At 36.0% G+C, this 24205-nt stretch overlaps 1 protein-coding gene across 1 annotated transcript in view; it reads left to right on the forward strand.

Annotated features, from left to right (window-relative positions):
• LOC145681142 (E3 ubiquitin-protein ligase HERC2-like) overlaps positions 1 to 24205 on the forward strand; it is a 314525-nt gene that overhangs the window by 248098 nt on the left and 42222 nt on the right. Inside the window, 8 exon segments of the mRNA XM_081752576.1 lie at positions 1641 to 1852; positions 6514 to 6608; positions 7003 to 7109; positions 9086 to 9263; positions 9380 to 9529; positions 14807 to 14910; positions 20818 to 20924; positions 22929 to 23056. Coding sequence (XP_081608702.1) covers positions 1641 to 1852; positions 6514 to 6608; positions 7003 to 7109; positions 9086 to 9263; positions 9380 to 9529; positions 14807 to 14910; positions 20818 to 20924; positions 22929 to 23056 — 1081 coding nt within the window.

The following is a 24205-nucleotide window of genomic DNA, read 5'->3' on the forward strand; positions in this document are numbered from 1 at the left end:
GACATCAGACACCGTGACCTATTAATTTATATGGAAACTCTAATGTTGATTGCGTGATTATTATTATTCTGTTCTGTGTACAAGAACTTAAACCAAATAGAAACATATTTATAGAATAATTTTCCATATCGTCCAAAGTTGTGTTTTACATACGGTATATCGAAAGTTTGCTGTATTTATTATTAAAGTGACAATCTTTAGCAGTACAACAAATAATCCTCTGTCCACATTCAGCTGGTTAACAAAATTATACAGATTGTTAACGATCTTCTATTATGAATAAAACAGCATATCGACTAGGTACCTAACAGTTCATCATTATTATTATTTAACTTTCCACAAGGTTCAAAATTCATTTCATATAAATAATCCATTAAATTAACGTTTCATTGTATAACTACATAATCATTTTCATTCAAATTCGTAATATTCATATTCATTAAAAGTAACCATTTTCATTCAAATTCATAATATTCATATTCATTAACATAACCTTATGTCTTTCATATTATTATTTTAGTATTCAATATTAGGTGTTTGGTACCTTCTTTACAACGTTGAATATGCTGATATCCCAAAATATAACATTGAAAGAAGAACAATATTGCAAGAATTGTGTTGTGATATACTTATCGATTACACAAGATAATCATTGAATATATGTTGTTACTGCTAAGGTACTGAAATATAGAATTCTGTTTATATTCAAAATTTACTAGCACAAGAATTTTGACATTACGTATGAATCAGATTATATATACATTTTAAGCTATTATTCGGTGGCTGACGACAGAAAGAAGGGCCTAAGCCCCTAGAATGAACCTTCTAGCTTGACATATTAAATAGTATCATTTCACCGTCAAAATTCAATCTTAATACGTAAAATAGTTATGTTATTATAAATAAGTACGTAGTACTTCTCAGATTTACTTATTCTTTTAAATATCTTTTCAGATATTTAGAAATTTTGTTAAATATTTTCTTTTTTTAAAAGTTAACTTCAAGTATTACAATTAGTTGTTCACAATATATATTAAATACTTCCTTTTTTCGAATTTGTTCTTTTTCTTCTAATAGCGTAATTAGTTTTCTTTCTAAATTGGAAGCTTGAATAATTAATAAAACAATTAGGTACAGATCAATAATAACCTAACCAGTTAACATAATAAAGTTAGAACTTGAGGAATTAAGCATTAAATATAACGAATAATTAAACATATTAACCTGTTAAATATCATAAATAAGTAACTACATAATTACAGTTTACAAATTCGAGAGACACTGTTAGACCCAATGCTGGGGCATAACACAGTTAAAAATTGGTCATCTATATCCTTACTGTCATATCGGAGAAAAACAGTAGTACACCTTCACAGCAAACATGTATAGGTTCAGATTACTAATTGGAAGAAGATAATCTGGAGGTAATTATAACAAGAAAAATGTTCTTATTTCTATCTATCTATCCCGTTTGCTCTTTAATTCTTTACTTGTTTTTTCCTACAATGCTTTTGTAATTAAGGTGGACAAATCGGCGTGAAAATATACTTTTACACTTAAGGAGCGTCATCAAATTTCTAAATGAGTATTGGCCATCTCCCATGAAACCATAATTGTCTGGATTTCTACTTTACCTTTAGACGTCCTGAAGATTGGACCTTGTCCTGGGGTGGCAGCGGCACCATCTATGGCTGGGGACATAATCATCGAGGTCAGCTGGGTGGAGTGGAAGGAGCGAAAGTAAAATTACCGACTCCTTGCGAAGCACTATCAGCTTTGAGACCTGTGCAATTGGTCGGTGGTGAACAAACATTGATGGCAGTGACCGCAGATGGGAAAGTTTATGCAACAGGTAAGTCTTTGCATAAAAATTTCTGAAATTACATACTTGTATTATGTCCTTGGAATATTATATATATATATATATATATATATATATATATTCTGCAATCGTTATCAGAGTTATTTACATATAGCCCCAGCCTGGGAAGAACGTTAAACTCAAAAATTAACCGATCAGTTATTTGACTATAGGTATGATAAAATACGAAATTCAATTACAAATAAATTTATTTAAACCCGGAAAGACAAAATTGCAATTTCAAGGAACTTTTCAGACTCTAATCTGAGTCGCTTGAGAAGCAATCTTATCAATAAACTCAAAAAGAACTCGCCTCATTAAAATCTTTTTTTTTACGTATGTTGTGACAACACTGACAGCTGTCAGCAATAATTCGACGTTATTATCATGTTCATTTGAACTTAACTGTATAGGATACAAAAAAAAAAAAAAAAAAAAAAAAAAAGGCAAGGTTGGTCTTCAAATTTATTGATTACGCTATGAAAAGATACATTCACTCAACGAGTTTCAGGTACATACTACAGGTGTTAAATGTGTGTGCCGTTGGTCATACGACACATCTCGAAGTGGTAATCCAGTTGGTTCCGTATGTTAAATAGCATATTCCCAACAATGCTCGTCACAGCAATATGATTATTTTTTTTTTCATTTTTTGCGTTGTTTTTGGCATTGCAGTAGATAAACTGTTCTTCACATACCCCCACAGAAAGAGTAGTAGTGAGATGTAGAGACCTTGGGAACCATGTGACCAGAAGAACATTATAGGTGGTAGCCCATTGCTTTTCCGCTTACCAAGGTAACCTGTATCCCAAAGTGATGATGCCAACACGAAGTGTCTAGTGATCAGGTGCATCTTTCTTGTACTGGTGTACGGATTTACGGTGAACTATTGTAATCGATGAATACTTCAGATATTCTAACACAAAAAAAAAAAACTTTTCTCCCGTATTGTTGTCATTTTGTAAACTGCCGTCATAAACCTGTCATTTAGCATGTCAACACGCGCCATTTAAACTTGATGAATGTAGGTATCTTTTCATACATCACACATCTTTGGAGGTCTTATATTTCTGTTTTATAGTCCGATAAATCGTTTATGATAACCAAGTATTTATTATCTTACTGAATCTTAAATCATTTTGTGTACAGAGTGAGTAAAAACTGAAGTGATCGACAAACTATGCGTATGCATCTTTCAGGATAACATCCGATGATTATGCTTTGTAGGCAAAGAAAGACGGCTGATTAAGGCAAGTGAATGACGATGGAAGAATCGGTGGAATGAGAATGAGGAGGAAACGGGAATACTCCGAGAAAACCCACGAATACAATGTTGTCCACCACAAACTTCGCCGGGAATCGAATCAAGGACCCCTTGCACTAGAGGTAAGTGCTCTACTACAGAACCGCTGTACCAGCATGAGGGTGAGATGAATAGTGATTCCCGATGGCGTTGAAGTATAAGTTTAGTCCCATCAGTATGGGGCGAAGGGTCGGAAGGGGGTGACATAAAAATTATCGAAAACAACCGATAATAGTGTCCAATCCATAGTTTTCGTTACTGAGATGAATAGTGGCACGTGATGTCGTTCAAATTCAAGTTGAGTCGCATTGATATAGGGATTGAAAATGAAAGGTGTTGTCATTTAAAAAGAATCGAAAACGACCGATATTAATATCCAATCCATAATTTTCGGGATCACTGAGATGAATAGTGACATCTTCGATGCCGTTCGATGAAATCCTTATTCATCTTCATTCGTTGAGTTGAGTTGATCGTGGAATCCGAACCACATGAGCTTCCGCCGGGAATCGAACCTGGTTCTCCCACACCAAAGGCGCGTACGCTAACCGCTTAGCCACGAAGGAGCTCTCATCTCTCATCATCTTCATTCGTGTCCTAAGAAGGAGGGGTTCAAATACTTCCTATATACCTATTCTTCTATGTGAATAATGGACATTTCAGGTAATGGAAAGCATAGATTTAGCGGGAACTACGCTTCATAGCCATTTTCGATCTGTCGAGCAGTTAAGAGTATAGTAAATTTCATCAACTGGAACACTCTGCAGGTAGAGAACTCTTCGGCCCGTGAATATCTCTTTGATAACAGACCAGTGATTAACATATATGAAGTGTACTACTGGATATCATTCTTTGCGAAAATTTACTGAAAAGTTTATAAATTTGTTCATTTCTATTTTTATCCTCTTCTCTCTGGGTGCCTTACTTAGAAAAAAGGAAGGAAAGAAAGAAATCTTCATTGTTTCGCAGATTTCACATTTTATTAGTGTAATATATTTAAGAAATTTTATAGAAGAAAAATAATGATATATAGTTTTGTGTTGTGGAACTCGATAGTTGTAGTAATTTAGAAATGTGAACAAATTACTATAATAGGAGTAATAACGATATACCCGGAGCAAAAGCTTATGTTATTTTAGCGCATTTGATTATAAGTTTTCGTAGTGATGTTTCATTACCAAGTTTTCAAATCAAATGATTTTTTTTTCTTTTCTTTTTTTTTTTTTTTTTTTTTTATGGATCAAGGTAAAAGTGAAGATAAAATATTACCTTATATGTAAGGAAATTCAATAAAAATTGTAAGAAAGTATACCTTTATAGGTAGTAGACAGTTGATATTCTCAAAATGTACGATGTGGTGAAAATCATTACAGAACTTACGAGGGGCGTCCAATAAGTTATCTACCTAGGCAGGAAGGAATACAGATTAGGGATGGCCAGAACCGGTTCGAGGCGGAACCGGTTTTCGGCTCTGAACGGATCCAGTTCCGGAAGTTTTTTCGGATCTAGGTCTAGAACCGGGCTTTCGGATTCAGGTCTGGAACCTGTTCCTAAGATCCGGTTCTGGAACCGGTTCTGGTTCTAAAAATCGGATGTCCAAGAACCGGTTCCGCCGGAACTGAAATTTTTTGGCCATCCCTAATACAGATAGCCTCACCTGGTCACTACTCACCTGGTCTATGCACCGTCGCCACTTTGTGGGTAGCGAAGAAATCCCAGAGAAAAAATAGTGTTAGTCAAGGCCTGCAAACCACTATGAAACAGCCTATTAGACTCGTTGTCCAACGAAAAACGTTGTCCCCGCAGGTGTTTCTTGAGGTCTCGGAAGAGGAAATAGCCATTAGTGAGAAGCTTGATGATCGAGTGGTGCTCCAACTTCTGCAGATCCATTGTTCACAGCGTTCCACAAACTGCTCACGGCCACTGCGTTGCTCCGACTGACCTTAAATTACGCAGCGGAGTTCCCCACAATGGCCTTGGCGTGCGTGTCAGGTGTCATTATGCTCCGCCCCTCCCTTTCTGTCCAGGTAGATAATTTATTGGACGTCCCTCGTATAAGCAAGCAGACAAGAAAACGCAATAAATTTAAACCTTTTTTTTTTTTTTTATGTGTCTGTCATGAATTCGGTTTTGTTCAAAATGTAACTTTCTTCCTTTCTTGCACGAGACTAAAGTGTAGATTAGGATAAGGATTCATGTAACAAATTCGTAGTTACAGGGGAGGCTTTTACAAATTCTGTTCTGTTACTTGCTTTGTGTGGATACAGGCTTACCCTTTTTGTGGAGAAAAAAAAATGAAATATTTAGTTTAATGTTCCACGGTTATGGCCTTCAGGCTAAAGAAGACGGATGATTAATGAAAGTGAATGATTGTTAAAGTAAATGTTTAGTGCTCTCACACCGGGAATTGAACCCGGGAGCACATGCACCACGCGCTAACCACTAGACCACCAGAGAAGGATTATCCTTATTGAGTCATATACTTTGATAAGCTTTGTGTGAATATATGTTGATATCCAAACGTAAATCATTTATGCAAGAAAAGTAAGCTTTGTAGTGGACAAACACCGTGTTCGTGGGTTTTCTCGGGGTTCTCCCGTTTCCTCCCACTTTCTTCATTTCACCATTTCATTAATTTCTCGTCATCACCGTCTCCTTTATCCTAGCCGGCATAACCGTGGGGACTTAAAGATTTCATTTCATTTTCATTTATGCAAGAAAATGTATTTTGAAGAAAATGCTTCTTAAGACTAGTATATCCAAATCAACCATTCAGTTGTCACACAAAGGTAGATTGAAAGAACAAGACGTATTTGTTATATAATGAGTTACAATTTAACTCCTACAAATCATAGAGCTCCTTCATGGCTAAGCGGTTAGCGTACGCACCTTTGACGTGGGAGACCCGGGTTCGATTCCTGGCGGGAGTTAATGTGGTTCGGATCCGATGTTAATCAGTAAGTTCCGTCTTATATAACATCGCTGCTGAAAGGGATGTTAAACCCAAAATCAACACTCAACTCCTACAAATCATAGATTTTTTTTATTCATTTGTGCTTGTTTAACCAAAGTAAAAAGATAATTTTGTCTGCATTTAAATTTAATTTTGGTTGGTAACTAAACCCTTTCATTTCTTGAAATTTTCAGTGGCTATTTTAAATTTAAATGTCAAATATTTGAAATGAATAAAACTAATAATACTTCATATCTTCATAGAGGAAAGTAAGCGTTATTTTTATTTTATTTTATTTATTTATTTATTTTTTGATAAAATAATTTGTGGTGGTTTGTGATATGGAAAGAAAATTATATTTATAGTTTGCTAAGTGTTTTAATATTATTTTAAAAGGTTATGGGGCTGGAGGAAGATTGGGAATAGGAGGGACAGAATCTGTATCAACTCCGACATTGCTGGAATCAATACAGCATGTTTTCATTAAAAAGGTAAGTTTAAGAAATTAGTATCAGTATTTTAAGAATTGGTATGGATAAAAATGATGGAATTTTAGTGAAAGTTAGAACTAGAATATCTCACTGTTTAATCAACAAAGTTCCTTTCAAAATGTAATTGTGTTCATTTTAATATAAAATATAAGTAGTGTCATTAGTATTAATTACTATTTCTGCCGATTCTCACATTCAAGGCAATGCGCCCTTACTTTTGTAATACATATTTTATTAGTATCTTAATCACATTTGTTAACATTTAGAATTTAGACAAATATTATAAGAAAACATGAAGTTAAGATTATGTAAAAAGGTAAAGGTAGACTATTAAGTTCGGTACTGAATGCTTTAAATCGTGTGATACCAAGTGAGTATTGTATTTTAATTTTAGGTGGCAGTTAATTCTGGGGGTAAGCATTGCCTTGCTCTGTCTGCTGAAGGGGAGGTATATTCGTGGGGCGAAGGAGACGACGGCAAACTAGGACATGGTAGCAGAAGGTTAGTATTGTTTAGTTTTTAATAATATCTAGATAAGATTAATTAAAGTAATATATGGTAACAGATGATAAGGTAAATACTTTTATGTATTAGTTCTCACTAGGTTTTTTAAGTAGCCTTCACACTAGGATCCTGTGAGCCACTCACGTGAGCTGCAGCTGCTAGCTTTACATTGTTTTAAATATACGTCTTCACAGTGCGCTTCGGTGCAAGTGAGCCGCGGCTCTGAGCTGCTATGAAGATCACCCTGCCAGTAGATGGCTCGAGTGAGTTGCTGGCGGGGAAGAAAATAACACGCAGTCTTATCAGAGCCCTTCACACGTGAGCGTGAACTCAGTTGGAATGGAGAAAAGTGTACATATATTCGATGTTGAAAATTGTCTAATTTTGGTGTTACTCTGATCAAATGCACACTTTATACTATTATACAGTTCGTCAAACGAAGATATAGACATCCTGAATAATTGAATTTTTTTTTTTTTTTTCATCTTCTCTCAGTTTAAGAAACAGACTGTAAAATGAATATTCTTCCAATCTTGATCGATTTATAGAATGAATCCACATTGTTCTATATCTTCTTTTCTTGCAATTTATCGCCAAGATTAAAGCTACGGCTTCTTCTGGCTGTAGCATGGCTGCCATTTTGGTATCACGATCTTTTGAGCGGCTCAGAAGTATTCAGCGCCTTCATATTACAGGTTCACATGAGCGGCTCACAAGATCCTAGTACGAAGGCAACCTTAGTCCGTCTGTTATCACAAAAAATAGAGGTATAGTGGAAAAAGAGTGGACAATTTAAAAATAGTTCAAACTTAAGAATGCTGCATAATGACACACTGAGAGAAGAAATATTACTTGTTGGCAATAGAATTCTGAAATCGTACAAATCTGCAAATTAAGCGTGTTTTGTTTTTTGAGTAGAAGTTAATAAAGTAATTTTATGTCTTTAATGTTTTCTCTTTACACAAAATGAATTACTACTCTTTTCACCCTTATGCTTCAAGGTACGAAAGTCAAAGATTCCAAAATATATAATGATTACTGCGGATGGCAAAAGAAACCAACGTGATCGGGAATCAAACTTGAAATACGTTCAGCACCCCTGCATTGACAGCTTCGCTAATGTCAACCTGAATGTGTACAAAGCTATCTGTACACAAATGCTGTTTACCCGCAAATTGTGATGCGAATCAAAGCAAACGAAGTTTTGTTCCAACTTCACCACAAACAACCGCAATAAACCAGTATATTAGAAGTTATAGATTAAGCAATCAGATAAAATATACTACGACGAACTATTATGCACATAACATGCACAGAGGAGAAATCCTGAATTTAATACATACATGATCCAATTTACTATACTTGTATTGTGTAGATTCTACATACGTACACAAAGGTTTAAAAAAATAAATAAGAAAATAATAAAAATTGAACACAACAAACACGCAGGTCTGTATATTATGCCACCATCTTTCAGAATAGAGTATCGCTCTTTCCACTTCTCTAACGAAGCCCCGCTCATGAGTCTAGAACCCAGGCGTAAAATGAATTCCCAAGCCCCTCACAACATACGAAATTTTATTTATTTCGTCTGCAGATATACTCTCATTGGCTGGAGCATTATCATGACGTATAAGAAAGGTATGTAAGAAAACGTTATCAGAATAGTTCTCACGGGTGAAGTTCAAACATGAACAAAGAATGCATTATAATGTAAAAAGAAAGAAAATGCAGAAATGAAACGAAATGCACTTCTTTAAGTCAATGCATAAAATAAAATTAATATCCTCAAAATTAGTTCATAATAAAGATCACTATAAATATTTTAAATTATAACAGCTTGCTTATTGTGAAATTTGTTTCAATAAAATTACCAATATATTCTATGGTTAAACAGTAAAATGTTGTTCATCAATATTTTTACACAATTGTCTTGCAGTTGTTGAATTATTGCATTTTGAAATTGTTTGCAGTTCATGTGATCGTCCACGTGTGATTGAGGCATTGCGAGGAAAAGAAATTGTTGATATTGCGTGCGGAGGTGCACACAGCGCTGCCATCACATCAAATGGAGAAGTGTATACGTGGGGAAAAGGTCGTTACGGGAGACTAGGACATGGGGACAGTGAAGACCAAATGAAACCAAAATTGGTAAGTTCCGTGTTACTAGGTACCAAATAAAAATTATAGCGTGAATTATACTGCTGTAAGCGATTTATGAAAAACGTTGATGTTACCAATATGTCTCGTCTACTTTTATTTTGCAGGTAGAAGCTCTATTAGGATATAGAGTATGTGATATTGCCTGTGGCAGCGGTGATGCTCAGACACTGTGTATTACTGATGATGACAATGTTTGGTCCTGGGGTGATGGTGATTATGGAAAATTGGGTAGAGGTGGTTCTGATGGTTGTAAGGTAATTATTCTCTTCATTTTCATCGTTATCTTCATTAGACAAGTCTGATTTTATTTTATACCACTGTTCTGTATCGAAAATCAAAATTGGAAAGAGATTATCGTAAAAAAGTTTAAAATAAGGTATTCGTAATGATATGAAATGTAGAAGGAGGAAGAAAATACTATTTTGTGGGACCTTCAGTAAAGAGTTGAGAAAAAGACTCGCGAAATGCTTCGTAAGGAGTATGGTGCTATAGATCAGAAAATGATGAAAAACGACTGGAAGATTTCAAAATGTGGATGTGGAGAAGAGTGGAGCGAATTAGCTGGGTCGAGCGGAAAACGAATGAGAGGTTGTTAGAAATGGTGGGGAGAAAAGATATATTTTAGATATTATTAAGAAGAGGAAGAGTTGGGACATTGGCAAAGAAGAACTGTATCATAAGGGACGTTCTAGAGGATATGGTGGCAGGAAAGACAGGGAGTAGGCGAAGGAGACAATTAATGGACGATATCAAAACAGAAAAGTCGTACGTGAACACGAAGAGGTTAGCCGAAGACCGTGGAGCATGGAAACTTCTCAGTTGCAGCAAGTAATCTGCCAATAATAGCAGAATACTTATGATGATGATGAATATGTCATATTTAGTTTCTTGTTGAAACACCACGAAAGTTTTATAGAAGGAAGATGTCCCTACATAAAACTAAAATCCGGGAATCAAACAAATCGTAATGAATTCCCAGCGGGAGTTAATGTGGTTCAGATCCCACCTTAAGCTGTAGGTCCACATCTCATATAGACATGGTGCTGAAAGGGACGTTAAGATCCAACCCAATCAAATCCTGATAGAAGAGCACTATGCAAAACGTAAATGTGTCAAAGCTGAATCGATTGACTAGTTGATTGATGTGAAGTTTAGGGTCCCTTTCAGCATCGAAGCTCTTTGAAACGTGAACATAGAGCTTATTGTGGGGCCCTAACCACATGAGCTTCCACTGGAAATCGAACCTTGGTCTCGGGGCACACACTAATCCTATAACCATGAGGGAGCTCAAAAATGAGTCGAAGGGGCACGGTGGCTCAGTAGTAGAGCGCTTAACTCTGATGCATGTGGTCCCTGGTTCGATCTCCGCCAAGTAAGTTTATTGTGGACAACATCGTGTCCGTTTTTTCTTTTTTTTTTTTTTCGGGTACTTCCATTTTCCCCCACATTTTTTATTTCATCGACTCTTCTATCATCATTCACTTGCCTTAATTATCGTCTGCCTTGGTCTAAAGGGCATAATCATGGGATGTTCAACTGAAAGATTTAATTTCATTTCATTTCAAAACTGAGTCAAGTTCTAGGCTGTTTTTATAAATAGGGGTCAAAAGTATTAACAATTAAAGTCGTTTAATTCCAAATACTGCAATCTAGTTACAAGAGACGGTACAAGTGCATCATGGAACTGTATGAATGAATGTTCGTGAAAAAAAAAAAAGATCGTTTGCGATGGACACAAATAATAAACGCACAAATGACGGAAGGACCTTACAAGGATCCCGGATAAAAACGTAGTTATTTCTCCCTAGAAATAATATTGGCCACTTCTTCCGTTATAGTTGGCGTTTCAGTGATTATACGTGACTAAAATGATCTATTATCGCTTACGCATGACCATTAGAGTAAACTGGAGTGGGTGTGCCAGTCGACTATATGGAAACAACTCATCAAGGTGGATGGAAACAAAGATGTGATAAACGAAAAAAAAAAAAAAAAAAAAAAAGGATCCATTGCGTTTGGACAGCACAAGAAACGAAATTATCGGATTTGTTGATGTATCGAAACGGACCATAAGCATGTATAAGCCGTGTATGAACACAGAACCGCTCAGAACTATGGTCGCAAAAAACTTATTTCGGAGGGACCGCTGACGAGTTAATTCTCAACAGGAATTGCTGTAGTCTATAAATGCAGGTCGATCCCAGTTAATTTCCGAACGAGAGAAAGAAAGAAAGAGAAAAAAAAAAGAGAATATTGCGGAAGAAACTTAAAGCAATGTAATTTAGAATCGAGTACTAAGAAAGGGGCCAATTTTACTACGGCGCATAAAGCTACGTCATCAATGGGCTCAAGAATTGAAACACTGGAGTGTAGCGGACTGGAAATGTGTAATGTGGTCCGGAAGCAACGATTTGTTAGATCAGACTGCACTGAAAAGCCAATAAAGCATTTTACTTGAAGTACAAGCAGGTGGTGGTTCTGTGAGATGTCATTGTCTTTTTTTCGTACAGAGACTTGCGTACACTCATAACAGACAGGAGTGCCCAAGGCATGTTTAATGGTGCAGGTTATGTTCATGTGAAGTTTTATTTTTTGGGGGGAGGGAGGGAGGGAGTTTTCATTGAAAATAGTATAATCAAACTAGAGATTGTTAAATTTGGAGGGAGAAAGATATATTTGGGGTGAAGAATGATAAATTTGGGAGTGTTGCGCAGTCTTGGGGGTGGAGATAAGCACCACTGCGTACAGGTAAATGTGAATATGAACTGACTTGGGTACACTCACAGAGATGAATGTGAACATGGATCAGCGAGTTTATTTGGACATTCTCAGCGACCAGGTGTAGCATTTTCCCAACGTTTTCGTGATGAATATGCAGTATACATTCTCATCTAAGAATTTCCTTATGGCTATTTGGTTACCATATGCGCCTTCGGCGTGACGAATCCAGTTTTGATTCCCGATGGGAACTCACGTGGTTTTGATTCTACGTTAAGCTGTAGGTCTACGTCATATGAAGCTTAGGTACTGGAAGGAATTTACTACAACCAACCAAATCTTTCGTGAGACTGTCTTAGTGCTTAAAGCGTTTGTACATGGTTTGAGGAACATTTAGCCACCTGGATGTATCTGGTCTGACCTTCAATATTCTCAGATTTAAATTAATTAGAAATCGTTGAGACTTTGGAGTAGCAAGTGAAACGCAGAAATAATCATCCCTTAATTTGCTGAAACTTCGGGTTTATTGATAGATGAGAGATGTGAGGGATAATGCTTCTTCCAAACATAATTCATTGGACTATCAAGACCAGAAGCGATGTTGCGTGATATTAGGTAAGTTCTATGGGAATCATTACCTTTTTGTATCAAATACGTGATAAACTGGAACAGAAAGAAGCAGATTCATTGTAATCTTGTAGAACGCATAAAAAATAAACGCCTCAAAACCTTAAGGTAAAGTTACCGTAAAACCTTAAAATGTCAATGAATTAATTATTTTTAAGTAATTATGTATCAGTTTAATATATTATGTGAAATTAGAGAAAGTGAAATTTTTACAAGTTCGTTGGTTTCTTGTATGTTTCAGCTACTTATGCGTAGAGTTGTGAGCATGAAAAATTTCAATTTGAAATATTTCAAAATGAAATATTTCAAGGACTTCATTCTCCAAGATGCCTTCTGGGACAAAATAAGCAACTTTCATAGTTTAATTCTTCCAATAGCAGATTGGATCACTAAAATCGAAAGCGCCAAACGTCAGATAAACAAAGTGTATGAAATATTTTCCGACCTGAGGGAGAAAATCCAGAACACAGTTTCAGGCGCTCCTGTTCTTAAAAAAGAAGAGCAAAACATAATGTGCAGTTCTTCGAGGATCGTAAGCAGTTGTGTCTGCGTCCTGTATATTTGTTAGCAAATATTCTAGATCCAAATTACAGAAGCACCACCGAAGAACAATCAGACGCTCTAGAATATCTGAGCAGATTTCAAGGCTTTATTCAGATACTGATGACACAGAAGTTCTGGCCTAATTTGCACAATACAGAGTGAAAGAAAATGTCTGGTCCAAAGAATATCTGTGGTCTGCTGCGTGAAAAGTACCTCTTCTAACAAGGTGGAATGAACTATGCCCTTCCTGTGAGCTCGCAAAATTTACAAGCAAAATCCTTGGCCTTCCTGCCACATCTGTTCCTTGTAAAAGGATCTTCAGCACAATGGGAACATCCATATGAAGAAACACAACCGTTTAACAAATGAACGTTCTGCTAAAGTGACTTGTAAAGCATAACCTGAAGTACACATCACTATTTGAAAAAAGATCTGTTGGAGATGAAAAGTTATCTTCCCTTTCTAAGAGCAAATGAAATGAAATGAAATAAAATCTTTGAGTTTTACGTCCCTCGATTATGCCGGTTGGGCTAAAGGAGACGGTGATGATGAGTAATGAATGAAAATGGTGGAATGAAGAAAGTGGGAGGAAACCCACGCACACGGTGTTTGTCCACCACAAAGTTCACTTGGCGGGGGCTGGGATCGAACCCGGGACTCCAAGCACAAGAGGTGAACGCTCTACCATTGAGCCACCGTGGCCCCATCTTTTCTAAGAGGAGTTGACCAAGTCCGAATCGTAACCAAAATGAGCCTACAGCAGGTACAAGTGGATATTCAGTGAAGAAAAGGAAGAAACAGATTCAAGGACGAATAGACACAATATATAAAGAAGAAACAAACACTTCTACACTTACAGAATCTGATGGTGACATTGATGTCGATGTGTCATATGCAGAGACTGGTGGCTCTGATATCTCTGAGAAAAGTGACAGTGCTTATTCTGATGTTTCTGATGCAGAAACATATTAAAGTTAGTTAATCATGGGAACTGTCGAGTCTGTTATATACTCGTACAACAAAAGTCTTTCATCATACTTCTGGCTTGGTAACTTAGCCTACTTTAATAAATAAAAGACTGTATTCACTCTAATAGGTGCGATTTTTATTTCCACAATACCAGTGTCTTACATGTATTAATCATAAAAACGAAAAAAAAAAAATTTTTTTTCTGAAATTTCAACGATATATTTCAATTTTAAAAATTTTATGAAATTATCCATGTCTACTTATGCGTCAGTCACTTCCAAAAGCACGAAAGGAAACCATAGTGAAAACCTATTAGACATTTATACCAATATAGAAATGGAAATAATTCCAACGTAACCCATAGAAAGTGAAGTTAAAATACAAGTAGCTTTTCTGTATATATTGTGTCGTTTCTTTTCTGTATTGGTCTGATTCTTTATAAATTTTTCATACACCGTAAAACCCACACTTTTTTAAAACACCTTTTCTTAAAAGGAAAAGAACTACCGCGCAAATAATAAAAATATATTTAAAATAGTTTCCTCATTTTACGCAATTGATAAGCATTTGATTTTTCTACGTTGATAACGTATTTGTTTTACTCTTTCTCATGTAAATAAAATTTGAAAAATCGAAGTGTTATAAACCTTATTGTGGTTTTGTTTTTTCTTCAGATTCCTATGAAAATAGAATCATTAGCTGGACTTGGAGTGGTCAAAGTGGAATGCGGGTCCCAGTTTTCAGTAGCTCTTACCCGATCAGGGAGTGTTTACACTTGGTAAGCTTGTAGTTTGTATAGTGTCTTATTCAGCATGCATTCAGTTATGTAAGATATATAATACATTACTTACCAGAAAATAATGAAAACAGTCACACGCTCTAAAAAAGTACACTAAAATGGTTTATCAGTTAAGAGTCCTCACCTATGGTACGAAGGGTCCCTGTTTCGACCCCAGGTGATATAAGTTTGTGGTGAACAATATCGTGTTCGACTGTGCACGATATCGTACATAGAAGATTACGTCTCAGAGCCTACAAGTTGTAGCTTGTTCAAAAACTTCAGTTTAGTGACAAGCCTTGCAGATATGAATTCGCTGTTGAAATGCTATAGCACATTGATGGGGACAATGATTTTCTTAAAAGAGTAGCTTTTTCTGACGAAGCCACCTTCCACAGTCAGCTAAGGTGCATAAGCATAACGCAGGTATGGGGCGAGGAAAATCCACATCAGTTTGTGGAACATGAATGAAACAGCCCGAAATTAAACGTGTGGTGTGCGTTGACTGAAAGTTCTGTAATACGCCCATTCTTCTTTGAAGAGGCTGGAGTTACAGAAGCAATTTAGCAGGTAATGTTGGAAAATTATGTTGTACCTCACATGTTATAGAGATACATGTTCCAACAAGAAGGGGCTCCTCCCCGTTATGCCGTTGTGTGAGAGAATTATTAAATGACCATTTCCGGAACAATTGAATTGGGAGGGGAGGTCCCATTCAGTGGCCTCCGAGATCGTCCAACTTGACCTCCTAGACATTTTGTTTGGGATACATGAAGACTTTTGAGTATCAGACCCAAAGAGTGTTATGCAACACTTGGAGGGAGGTTGAGTACCGCCTTGATGTTTGCTAAGCAACAAAAGAGGCACACGTGAAGGTGTACTTAGGTGAGTTGAGTGATTTTTTTGTGTGTGCTGGATATAAAATTTTATTCTTTTCTTTTTCCGAAAAACGAAACCGGGTGATTCTATGGTTCTCGAGTTACTCAAATTTCTTATTGGTATATTTTCACCCAGACACACTGTATATTAGGGTGGAGCGAAAAATCACTTTTTTATATATCGAAGACGCAATAGTGCGGAAAAGTTGTCAATTGATATTGATAAAATACTGTAAAAATTTCGTTTCTGAAATCAAATATCTTCCGGTGGCGAATCGCCAAAAAAGATTTTGTGTTTTTATAGGGTATGCAAACCCGCCGTACACATAACTTTTTTGTTTCTACAACAAATGAACAAATTATTACCTATATTTCTTATCGTAAGCAGTCTATAAAATTGAAGAAATAATTTCTAGATGATTTAGGCAGATTTAGAACCATAAAATAGCCCATTTTAGCAAAACAAAGTATTGCATATCATATACTGTACTTGTTTCTTATAAGGTTCTAACATTAAATTAATATGCCGATAAATATGTTCATTGTTCATTATGATTTTTCCTTCAACACTCTATTTCCTTTTAAAAATTTTCGTACTGCTTTATAGAATTTAACTTCCTCCCCTGAATATGAATTCAATTTGGACTAGTCCAGTTGATAGGAGCAGTATTAAAAAGAAACAACGTTAATATTCGATTACTTTGTTTGAGTGTGGAAGACGATCTTTTCAAGGTAATTTTACGGTGTTAACATTGCGTTTCAGTGTTTACTTCGTTGTGCGTAGTTGGTACGTGTATAAACAGTTTGTTTTTGTACTGTAAATTAAACTTTATGTATAATGTGTGTGAGATCTGTATTTTATATCGATATTGAAACTCTAACCATGTCCAAGATAAGAACATGATTAAGAACGACTTACCCCGTGCTTGGACATTCAGCTGAACTTTCAGGTGTGTAGTTGTCCAAAAATTAGATGTAATGAAGCATTAATTTCAATTGGTAGAGCTGGAAAAGTGTGAGAAAGGATATGATCGATCTGTAAAGAAGTTGGCGAGAGACGTTGCTCAATGTGTAAAATCTGTTTAGGGCAAAGCTTCCATCCCTACTTTGTCGTTAGAACGTGTAGTTCAGTTTCTATTTGCTTTGCACGGAAAGTATATAAGAAGTTTGTTACATCTGAGAAGAAAACGAAAGCTTCTGCTAGCTCCCAGTAAAACTGGATATATTTAAACAAGATTACATGAAGTCTTTTGATATATGTTCCTGAACTTTCCATGTGCTCATGTGAATTAAGAAAGAAAATACCTAGGAAGGAGTGGACATTTCTGCAAGATCAGAGAACAACACGAGTAGCCAGAATAGAGGGAGTTGACTACGAGGAGACTTTAAAACTAATCATACTCACTAAAAGTAGATCACGAAAGACCACCTGCCAACAGTCTTCTTACACATCACAAACGAGTACTTCTAATGAACTCCAGACATCAATCATCTTCTGATGGCGATGAGTCAGGTGTTGATGATTACTTTGCAAAACAACAGAATATTAGAGAGAAAAGAAGCAAGCAGCAACGACATGTCCTTAGACTTCTCGGTATGCTGGCAGACCGATTTCGAACATCTGATCGTGCAACTGCTTTGATAGCAACAGCTACATTGTAATCTTTTGGAATAATTGATCCACAAAATGCTGGCTAGATGACAGACTGTCCAAAAGTCCGGCGAGAAATGGAAAATATAGGACAAAAGTAAGTGCTAATGGCCAAAGAAAAGGATCTTAGAGGCTTGTACTTTGATGGTCTTAAAGATCAAACCCTATGCAGGAAAGTGACTGGAGGTCGCTGATTTTCAGTAAAGAGATACGCTACTTGTAAAGATGAAGCTAAACACGTGTGGTTAATGAGAACTTCTTCAAGGTACGTACCACAAAAGGAGCGGCAATTGGTTCAAGAACTGCCTAATCCAAAATAACTGCTATTTCGCACACCCGGAGAATATATTGCCTTCTATGGTTGACGATGAAAGACTTCACGTCAGAAAAAAGGCATAGAGAAAGATAGTCAACGTAATGGGAAAAGCTAGGAATGAGAAGAGTAGATAATATGACAGTAGTATCAGTAGGAAAACGAAACGAGGAAGACCAGCTAAAGAAGGCAATGAGTTACATGTAAAAAAAATGTATGCTACCAAAGCTCAATTTCAATGCAAACGATTACACAGACCTTATTAATTGGGAATTAGTTGAAGTGAGGCATCCTCCAGCGTTGTCTTGTTTTCCAACAAAGAACTTGAAATCTACAATAATAACCGTGAACATCCAGTCATAAAAACAGCTTTAAAATATTCCTGTCACATTACGTGTACAGAACGCTGCGTGAAACTTGTAACAGAAGCATCTGCAGCAGTTTGTGGCAGAGATGATTTAATCAGACTTAAACTAAAAATACCGATTTGTAAACACAAAAGTAGAAACAAAGGCAAACTATGCTCTGCAAATAACCAAAGATCTAATTTTGAACATACGCTACTTGTAAAGATGAAGCTAAACACGTGTGGTTAATGAGAACTTCTTCAAGGTACGTACCACAAAAGGAGCGGCAATTGGTTCAAGAACTGCCTAATCCAAAATAACTGCTATTTCGCACACCCGGAGAATATATTGCCTTCTATGGTTGACGATGAAAGACTTCACGTCAGAAAAAAGGCATAGAGAAAGATAGTCAACGTAATGGGAAAAGCTAGGAATGAGAAGAGTAGATAATATGACAGTAGTATCAGTAGGAAAACGAAACGAGGAAGACCAGCTAAAGAAGGCAATGAGTTACATGTAAAAAAAATGTATGCTACCAAAGCTCAATTTCAATGCAAACGATTACACAGACCTTATTAATTGGGAATTAGTTGAAGTGAGGCATCCTCCAGCGTTGTCTTGTTTTCCAACAAAGAACTTGAAATCTACAATAATAACCGTGAACATCCAGTCATAAAAACAGCTTTAAAATATTCCTGTCACATTACGTGTACAGAACGCTGCGTGAAACTTGTAACAGAAGCATCTGCAGCAGTTTGTGGCAGAGATGATTTAATCAGACTTAAACTAAAAATACCGATTTGTAAACACAAAAGTAGAAACAAAGGCAAACTATGCTCTGCAAATAACCAAAGATCTAATTTTGAACATACGTGTATGAATGGTTGACTGGACATGGGAGGGACCTGACCGGCACCCACGTCCTCGTCGTGGGCCCTGGGTCGTTTCGCTGAAACAAGCAAAGAGATGCAGAAAAAATATGTATTTTGTATGAAGTAGATTGTTATTTTGATCAAATTGACTAGTGTGTGATCCAAAATGCGCCTAAATCATTCAGAAAACATTTCTGAAATTTTATGTATTACTTAAATTAAGAAATGTAGGTTATACGTTTGTTCATTTACCGCTCAAACGCCAAAGAGTGATGTGTACGGCGGGTTTGCATACCATATAAAGACACAAAATCTTTTTTGGCGATTCGCCACCCGAAGATATTCGATTTCAGCGACGAAATTTTTACAGTATTTTATCGATATCAATTGACAACTTTCCCGCACTATTGCGTTTTAGATATATAAAAAAGTGATTTTTCACTCCGCCCTACTGTATATTCCATCTCCAGACTAATCTCTCTGTAGTAAAACCAACAAACCAAACTCCTTTACGTGATGCACATATGACACTGCTACTTCTTAAATTTTCATTTACTTCATGAGATAGAGAGGGAAAGAAAAAGGGAGAACCGGCAAGAATAATGAAAGAGAAACCCTGACCTGAATGCCTTATAGCTCTCTTTATTCTGTTCCCTCTTTACCTTTTCCCTCCCTATCTAAAAAAAAAAAAAAAAAGCGTTTTAGCGGTATCGTTTATAATATTTCTGTTAAGCAACTCATTTTCTATTTTTGCGTCGGAACTCCCTCCTTCTCTCTCTCTCTCTCTGCTCATTGTTCACTAAATAGCTTCTTCATGTAAGTGTATTTCATATATATATATATATATATATTTTTTTTACATTTTTTATGTTTGTCATAAAGCGAATCTCTTGAACACTACTTAAACACTTGCATTACTTCTGTGTGCTCATAAATATTGTGTAGCCACTATTTATATTAAATTAATTACAAAATAGTGTGGTTTTATTCTGCAGCATAAGATAAATATACGAAGTTGTTTTCGAGTGATTTTTCAAAACATTTTTGGGAAATTGTGTGTGTCAGTTCAACGGTCGTAAATTTGAAGATTCACATTTAACTCTTGTCTTCCACTATTTATATTAAATTAATTACAAAATAGTGTGGTTTTATTCTGCAGCATAAGATAAATATACGAAGTTGTTTTCGAGTGATTTTTCAAAACATTTTTGGGAAATTGTGTGTGTCAGTTCAACGGTCGTAAATTTGAAGATTCACATTTAACTCTTGTCTTGATTTTCTCATGATGTTATCATAATGTAGCATAATTTCAGTCAATAAGTTATTTAGTCATAAAATGTATTAAATGTCTGGTTACCTTGTTAATATACTATATTCATCGATTTGACCGATTCCAAATTGAGTAAACTTTGAAATAATAGTCTGTTTTGCATTAAGTGCCTCGTACCTTATTGATAACGCCTTGTTCGGTATTACATTCCTTGTGGTCCATTTTGATTAATTTGAGTTTAATCTGACTGCTTAAATTGGATTGCAAGCGTTAGTCAGTTTGCATAAAGATGGTATGTGAGACAGTTAAGAAACTACTTAAATTCTGACATCTAATATAAGATGCAATGCTCTCACTACGCATCAGTCAATTAAAAATACGTCACTCGGCTGGTTTCAGCTAGTCGTGGGCATGTAGCACCAGGAATTCATTTTAATTTTTAAACTAATATTAACGGGAATTCATTTGAGTTCGCATAAAATGTGTTCATCTCGTAGATTGAATAAAAATATTTCGTAACGTTCTGTAATTAAAACGTGGAATATTTTTCAATACTTTGTGTGTTATTTTTTGAAGGGGGAAAGGCGACTATCATCGTTTGGGACATGGAACAGATGATCATGTAAGACGTCCTAGAAAAGTTGCAGCACTGCAAGGAAAGAAGGTTATTTGTATTGCTACAGGTTTGTATTAAATGTGTTTCTATTTTGAAATTATAATAAAATGAAGTAAAGGTTTTACTCTTTCATTCTTTCTTTCTCTCTCTCTCTTTCTTTTTTTTTTTTTTATATTTTGAATTATTTATGATTTTTTTTTATACGGACACGTAGGACCTAGGCTATAACTAATGCTGTATATAAGACGTTTTTTATTGCTGTAGTTGGTTTTGTCGGAATGCATTTTACCAATTGTTTGTAGAGGTGACGCTGAATGTGAAGACAGAATAGTGGGTAATAATAATAATAATAATAATAATAATAATAATAGCACAGCGCCGGCTTAGGATCCATATGTTTCATGCAGGAAACTAATATTTGGCAAACAGTTGATATTACCTTGTTTTGTATGTAAACAGAAATTTCATGTTAAAAGTTGACTCAAATTTAGACGTGTTGAATATGAAATTTATCTGATGAAAGGTGGGTCTACATATGAATGTCAGGATTGTATCAGGAATCATGATGATAATACAATGGAGACTCCAACTACTGAAGGGGCCTCGGTGGCTCAGTGGTAGCGTTCACCTCTGGTGCTAGGGGTCCCGGGTTCGATCCCAGCCCCCGCCAAGTGAACTTTGTGGTGGACAAACACCGTGTGCGTGGATTTTCTCCCGTTTCCTCCCACTTTCTTCATTCCACCATTTCATTCATTACTCATCATCACCGTCTCCTTTAGCCTAACCGACATAAACGTGGGACGTAAAACTCAAGGATTTCATTTTCATTTTTCCAACTACTGAATGGAATATTAAGGTATCAGATGTAGTAAAGGATAGTTCTTTAATTGAATCGTGTAGTGAGGATTAATTGGAATATAGCTTAATTCATAAACCCAAAGCAGAAAATAAAAGTGAAAATTGCAGTAAGTGTTAAAGGGTCGCAGTGGCTCAGTGGTAGAGCGTTCACCTGTGGTGCGTGTTCGATCCCAACTCGCGCCAAGTGAACTGTAATGGACAAACACCGTGTACGTGGGTTTTCTTGGGTTCTCCGTTTCCTCCCACTTTCTTCATTCCATCATTTCATTCATCTCTCATCATCATCGTCTTCTTTAGCTTAGCCGGCATAACCGTGGGACGTAAAACCTGAAGATTTCATTTTTGCAGTAAGCTTTTAGTATTATGTCGCGATACATGAAAGATGTGCTTTTACTGCTTTATAAACCATCACTGAAAATTGTGAGTTACTAAAGGCTGAAATGATTTCTCTTAACCAAGAAAACTTAAAGTTAGTTCAGTTGTAAGAGGAAACCTCCCACGTAACATATTCAACATGTGCTGAAATAGTAAACAAGACTTCGCTGAACCTAACGCAGGTACAAGGGCTACAATGGGACAGCAGCAGCAATAGTGTGCAGGTCAATTCCCCGAGGCAAGACACAGACAGTGAGTGGCAAATTGTTCAAAAATCGAAGGTTCATAATAGGAAGTATTTATTAACAAGAGACAACACAATATTACATGAAGCTAACAAAAGTAGGTTAACTTTGGTGCAAGGGAAAAAGGTGAGTCATAAATTAAAAAACAAGAAAGTTCAAACAAAAGCAGTTTTTGTTACAAGACTTGATCCTACTGTTACATGTGAAGAATTAACAAGTTTTATTAAACTTTTACTTCCTCGAAAGTAACGTATACGTATATCTTCATGTGTATTTCGGTACAAAATTTTCCCAATAATGAAAAGTGAATACCGATGTATTACAATTAAATTTTCCTAATAATGAAAAGCGAATACCGCTTTGCAATTAAACTAATGGTTTCAGGAATGTTAGTGCTTTTATTCCGAGAATAAGCTGATTTATAAATTAAGCGTTACGTATCTTACACAGTAGTAGTCATTCTTTAGTGTAATTTCAGGATACATTCTTTGAATAAAAGGATTTTTTGCATCAATAATGTAAAATGCGTAGTTGAAGAGAGGCATACTTTTATTTTTTGGCATAGCTTACTCTTATGTTTTTATTTGTAACAGGTTCTTTGCATTGCGTAGCGTGTACCGACCAAGGGGAAGTGTACACGTGGGGAGACAATGACGAGGGGCAGTTGGGAGACGGTTCAACTAACGCAATTCAGAGACCACGACTTGTAATGGCTTTACAGGTAAGTGTATATACTCGTCTGTTAATATTGCTTCCTTTCGGTGCACGTGTTTGCAGGTTCAAGTCCTGTTGTGGATAGATCTCAGATCGTCCTCTCTTTATATCTTGTATGTTGCGTAAGAAGCAAGAAAATCAGAGACTGCTGTAAATCCTTATTTAATTATATTTGTCCTTAATTATAAAATGTTTTTAACCCCTTTATTTGTAACCTTTTCTTAAGAAAATCTGAAAAGTCCATAGATGACATTTTCTCTGATTTTATAGGGTTCTTTAGAGTGTAGGGCCACCAGTTCGTTCCCAGGTCTCGCGATGTTGGCTTTGTGGCAGATAAACCTCATCTGCATGGATTTTCTCAGGGTACTACCGTTTGCACCACTTTCTTATTCTACTAGCTACCATCATTTGTTTGCATTTATAAGTTTTTTGTAGTGCAAACATTTCTAGCAGTTGCTTTTAATTTGGTCATTAGATCGGATGTAACTACTGGTAGAGGCTAAAAGACAAATATTCATTAAAAAAGTGACTTAATCTTGTGCCTCATTAAAGTGATAAACACAGAGGCACATGGTAAGAGGTCGTCCACATATTACGTAACGCGGCAAAGGGGCGGAAGGGATTCAGCACTGCATTACGAAATGTGACAAGGGGGAAGAAGAGGGTTTACGTCTTCGTTACTAACACATGTTTTTGCAGTAGTTTTTATTTTTATTCTCAAGTTTATATGCAATCTTGTAAACAAGTAATTTTATTCAGTCCTTTTCATTTATATAAATAGATAAATATCTCTATTGTTTTGAGAAATTGCGAACATATAGCCTATATAAATTGAATCATGCAGAAGGGATTCGAAGATGCTGTTAGACACCAGCATGACAGGTGACGAACTCTGCGTGTATTACAATATAATAAAACTCCGTTTTGTGGCTATCGCAACATTGCATTTACGACACACCCTTTTTTGGAGATACAGTAGTTGTTAGTGATTGCAACCATCGGTTGAAAATGCCCTCGCGTTCCGGCTTCTATCGCAATTTATGAGAATTTTGTTGAAAACTATTGATTTCAATCATTATCCACTCTATTCTTCTAAGGGGGTTTCACATGTGAAACTGAAGAAACTGTTTCTTGTGAAATAATATTTTCCGCGACG

Source organism: Thermobia domestica, chromosome 3 (assembly GCF_964235325.1).
Source record: "Thermobia domestica chromosome 3, izTheDome1.hap1.1, whole genome shotgun sequence".
NCBI lineage: Eukaryota > Metazoa > Arthropoda > Insecta > Zygentoma > Lepismatidae > Thermobia > Thermobia domestica.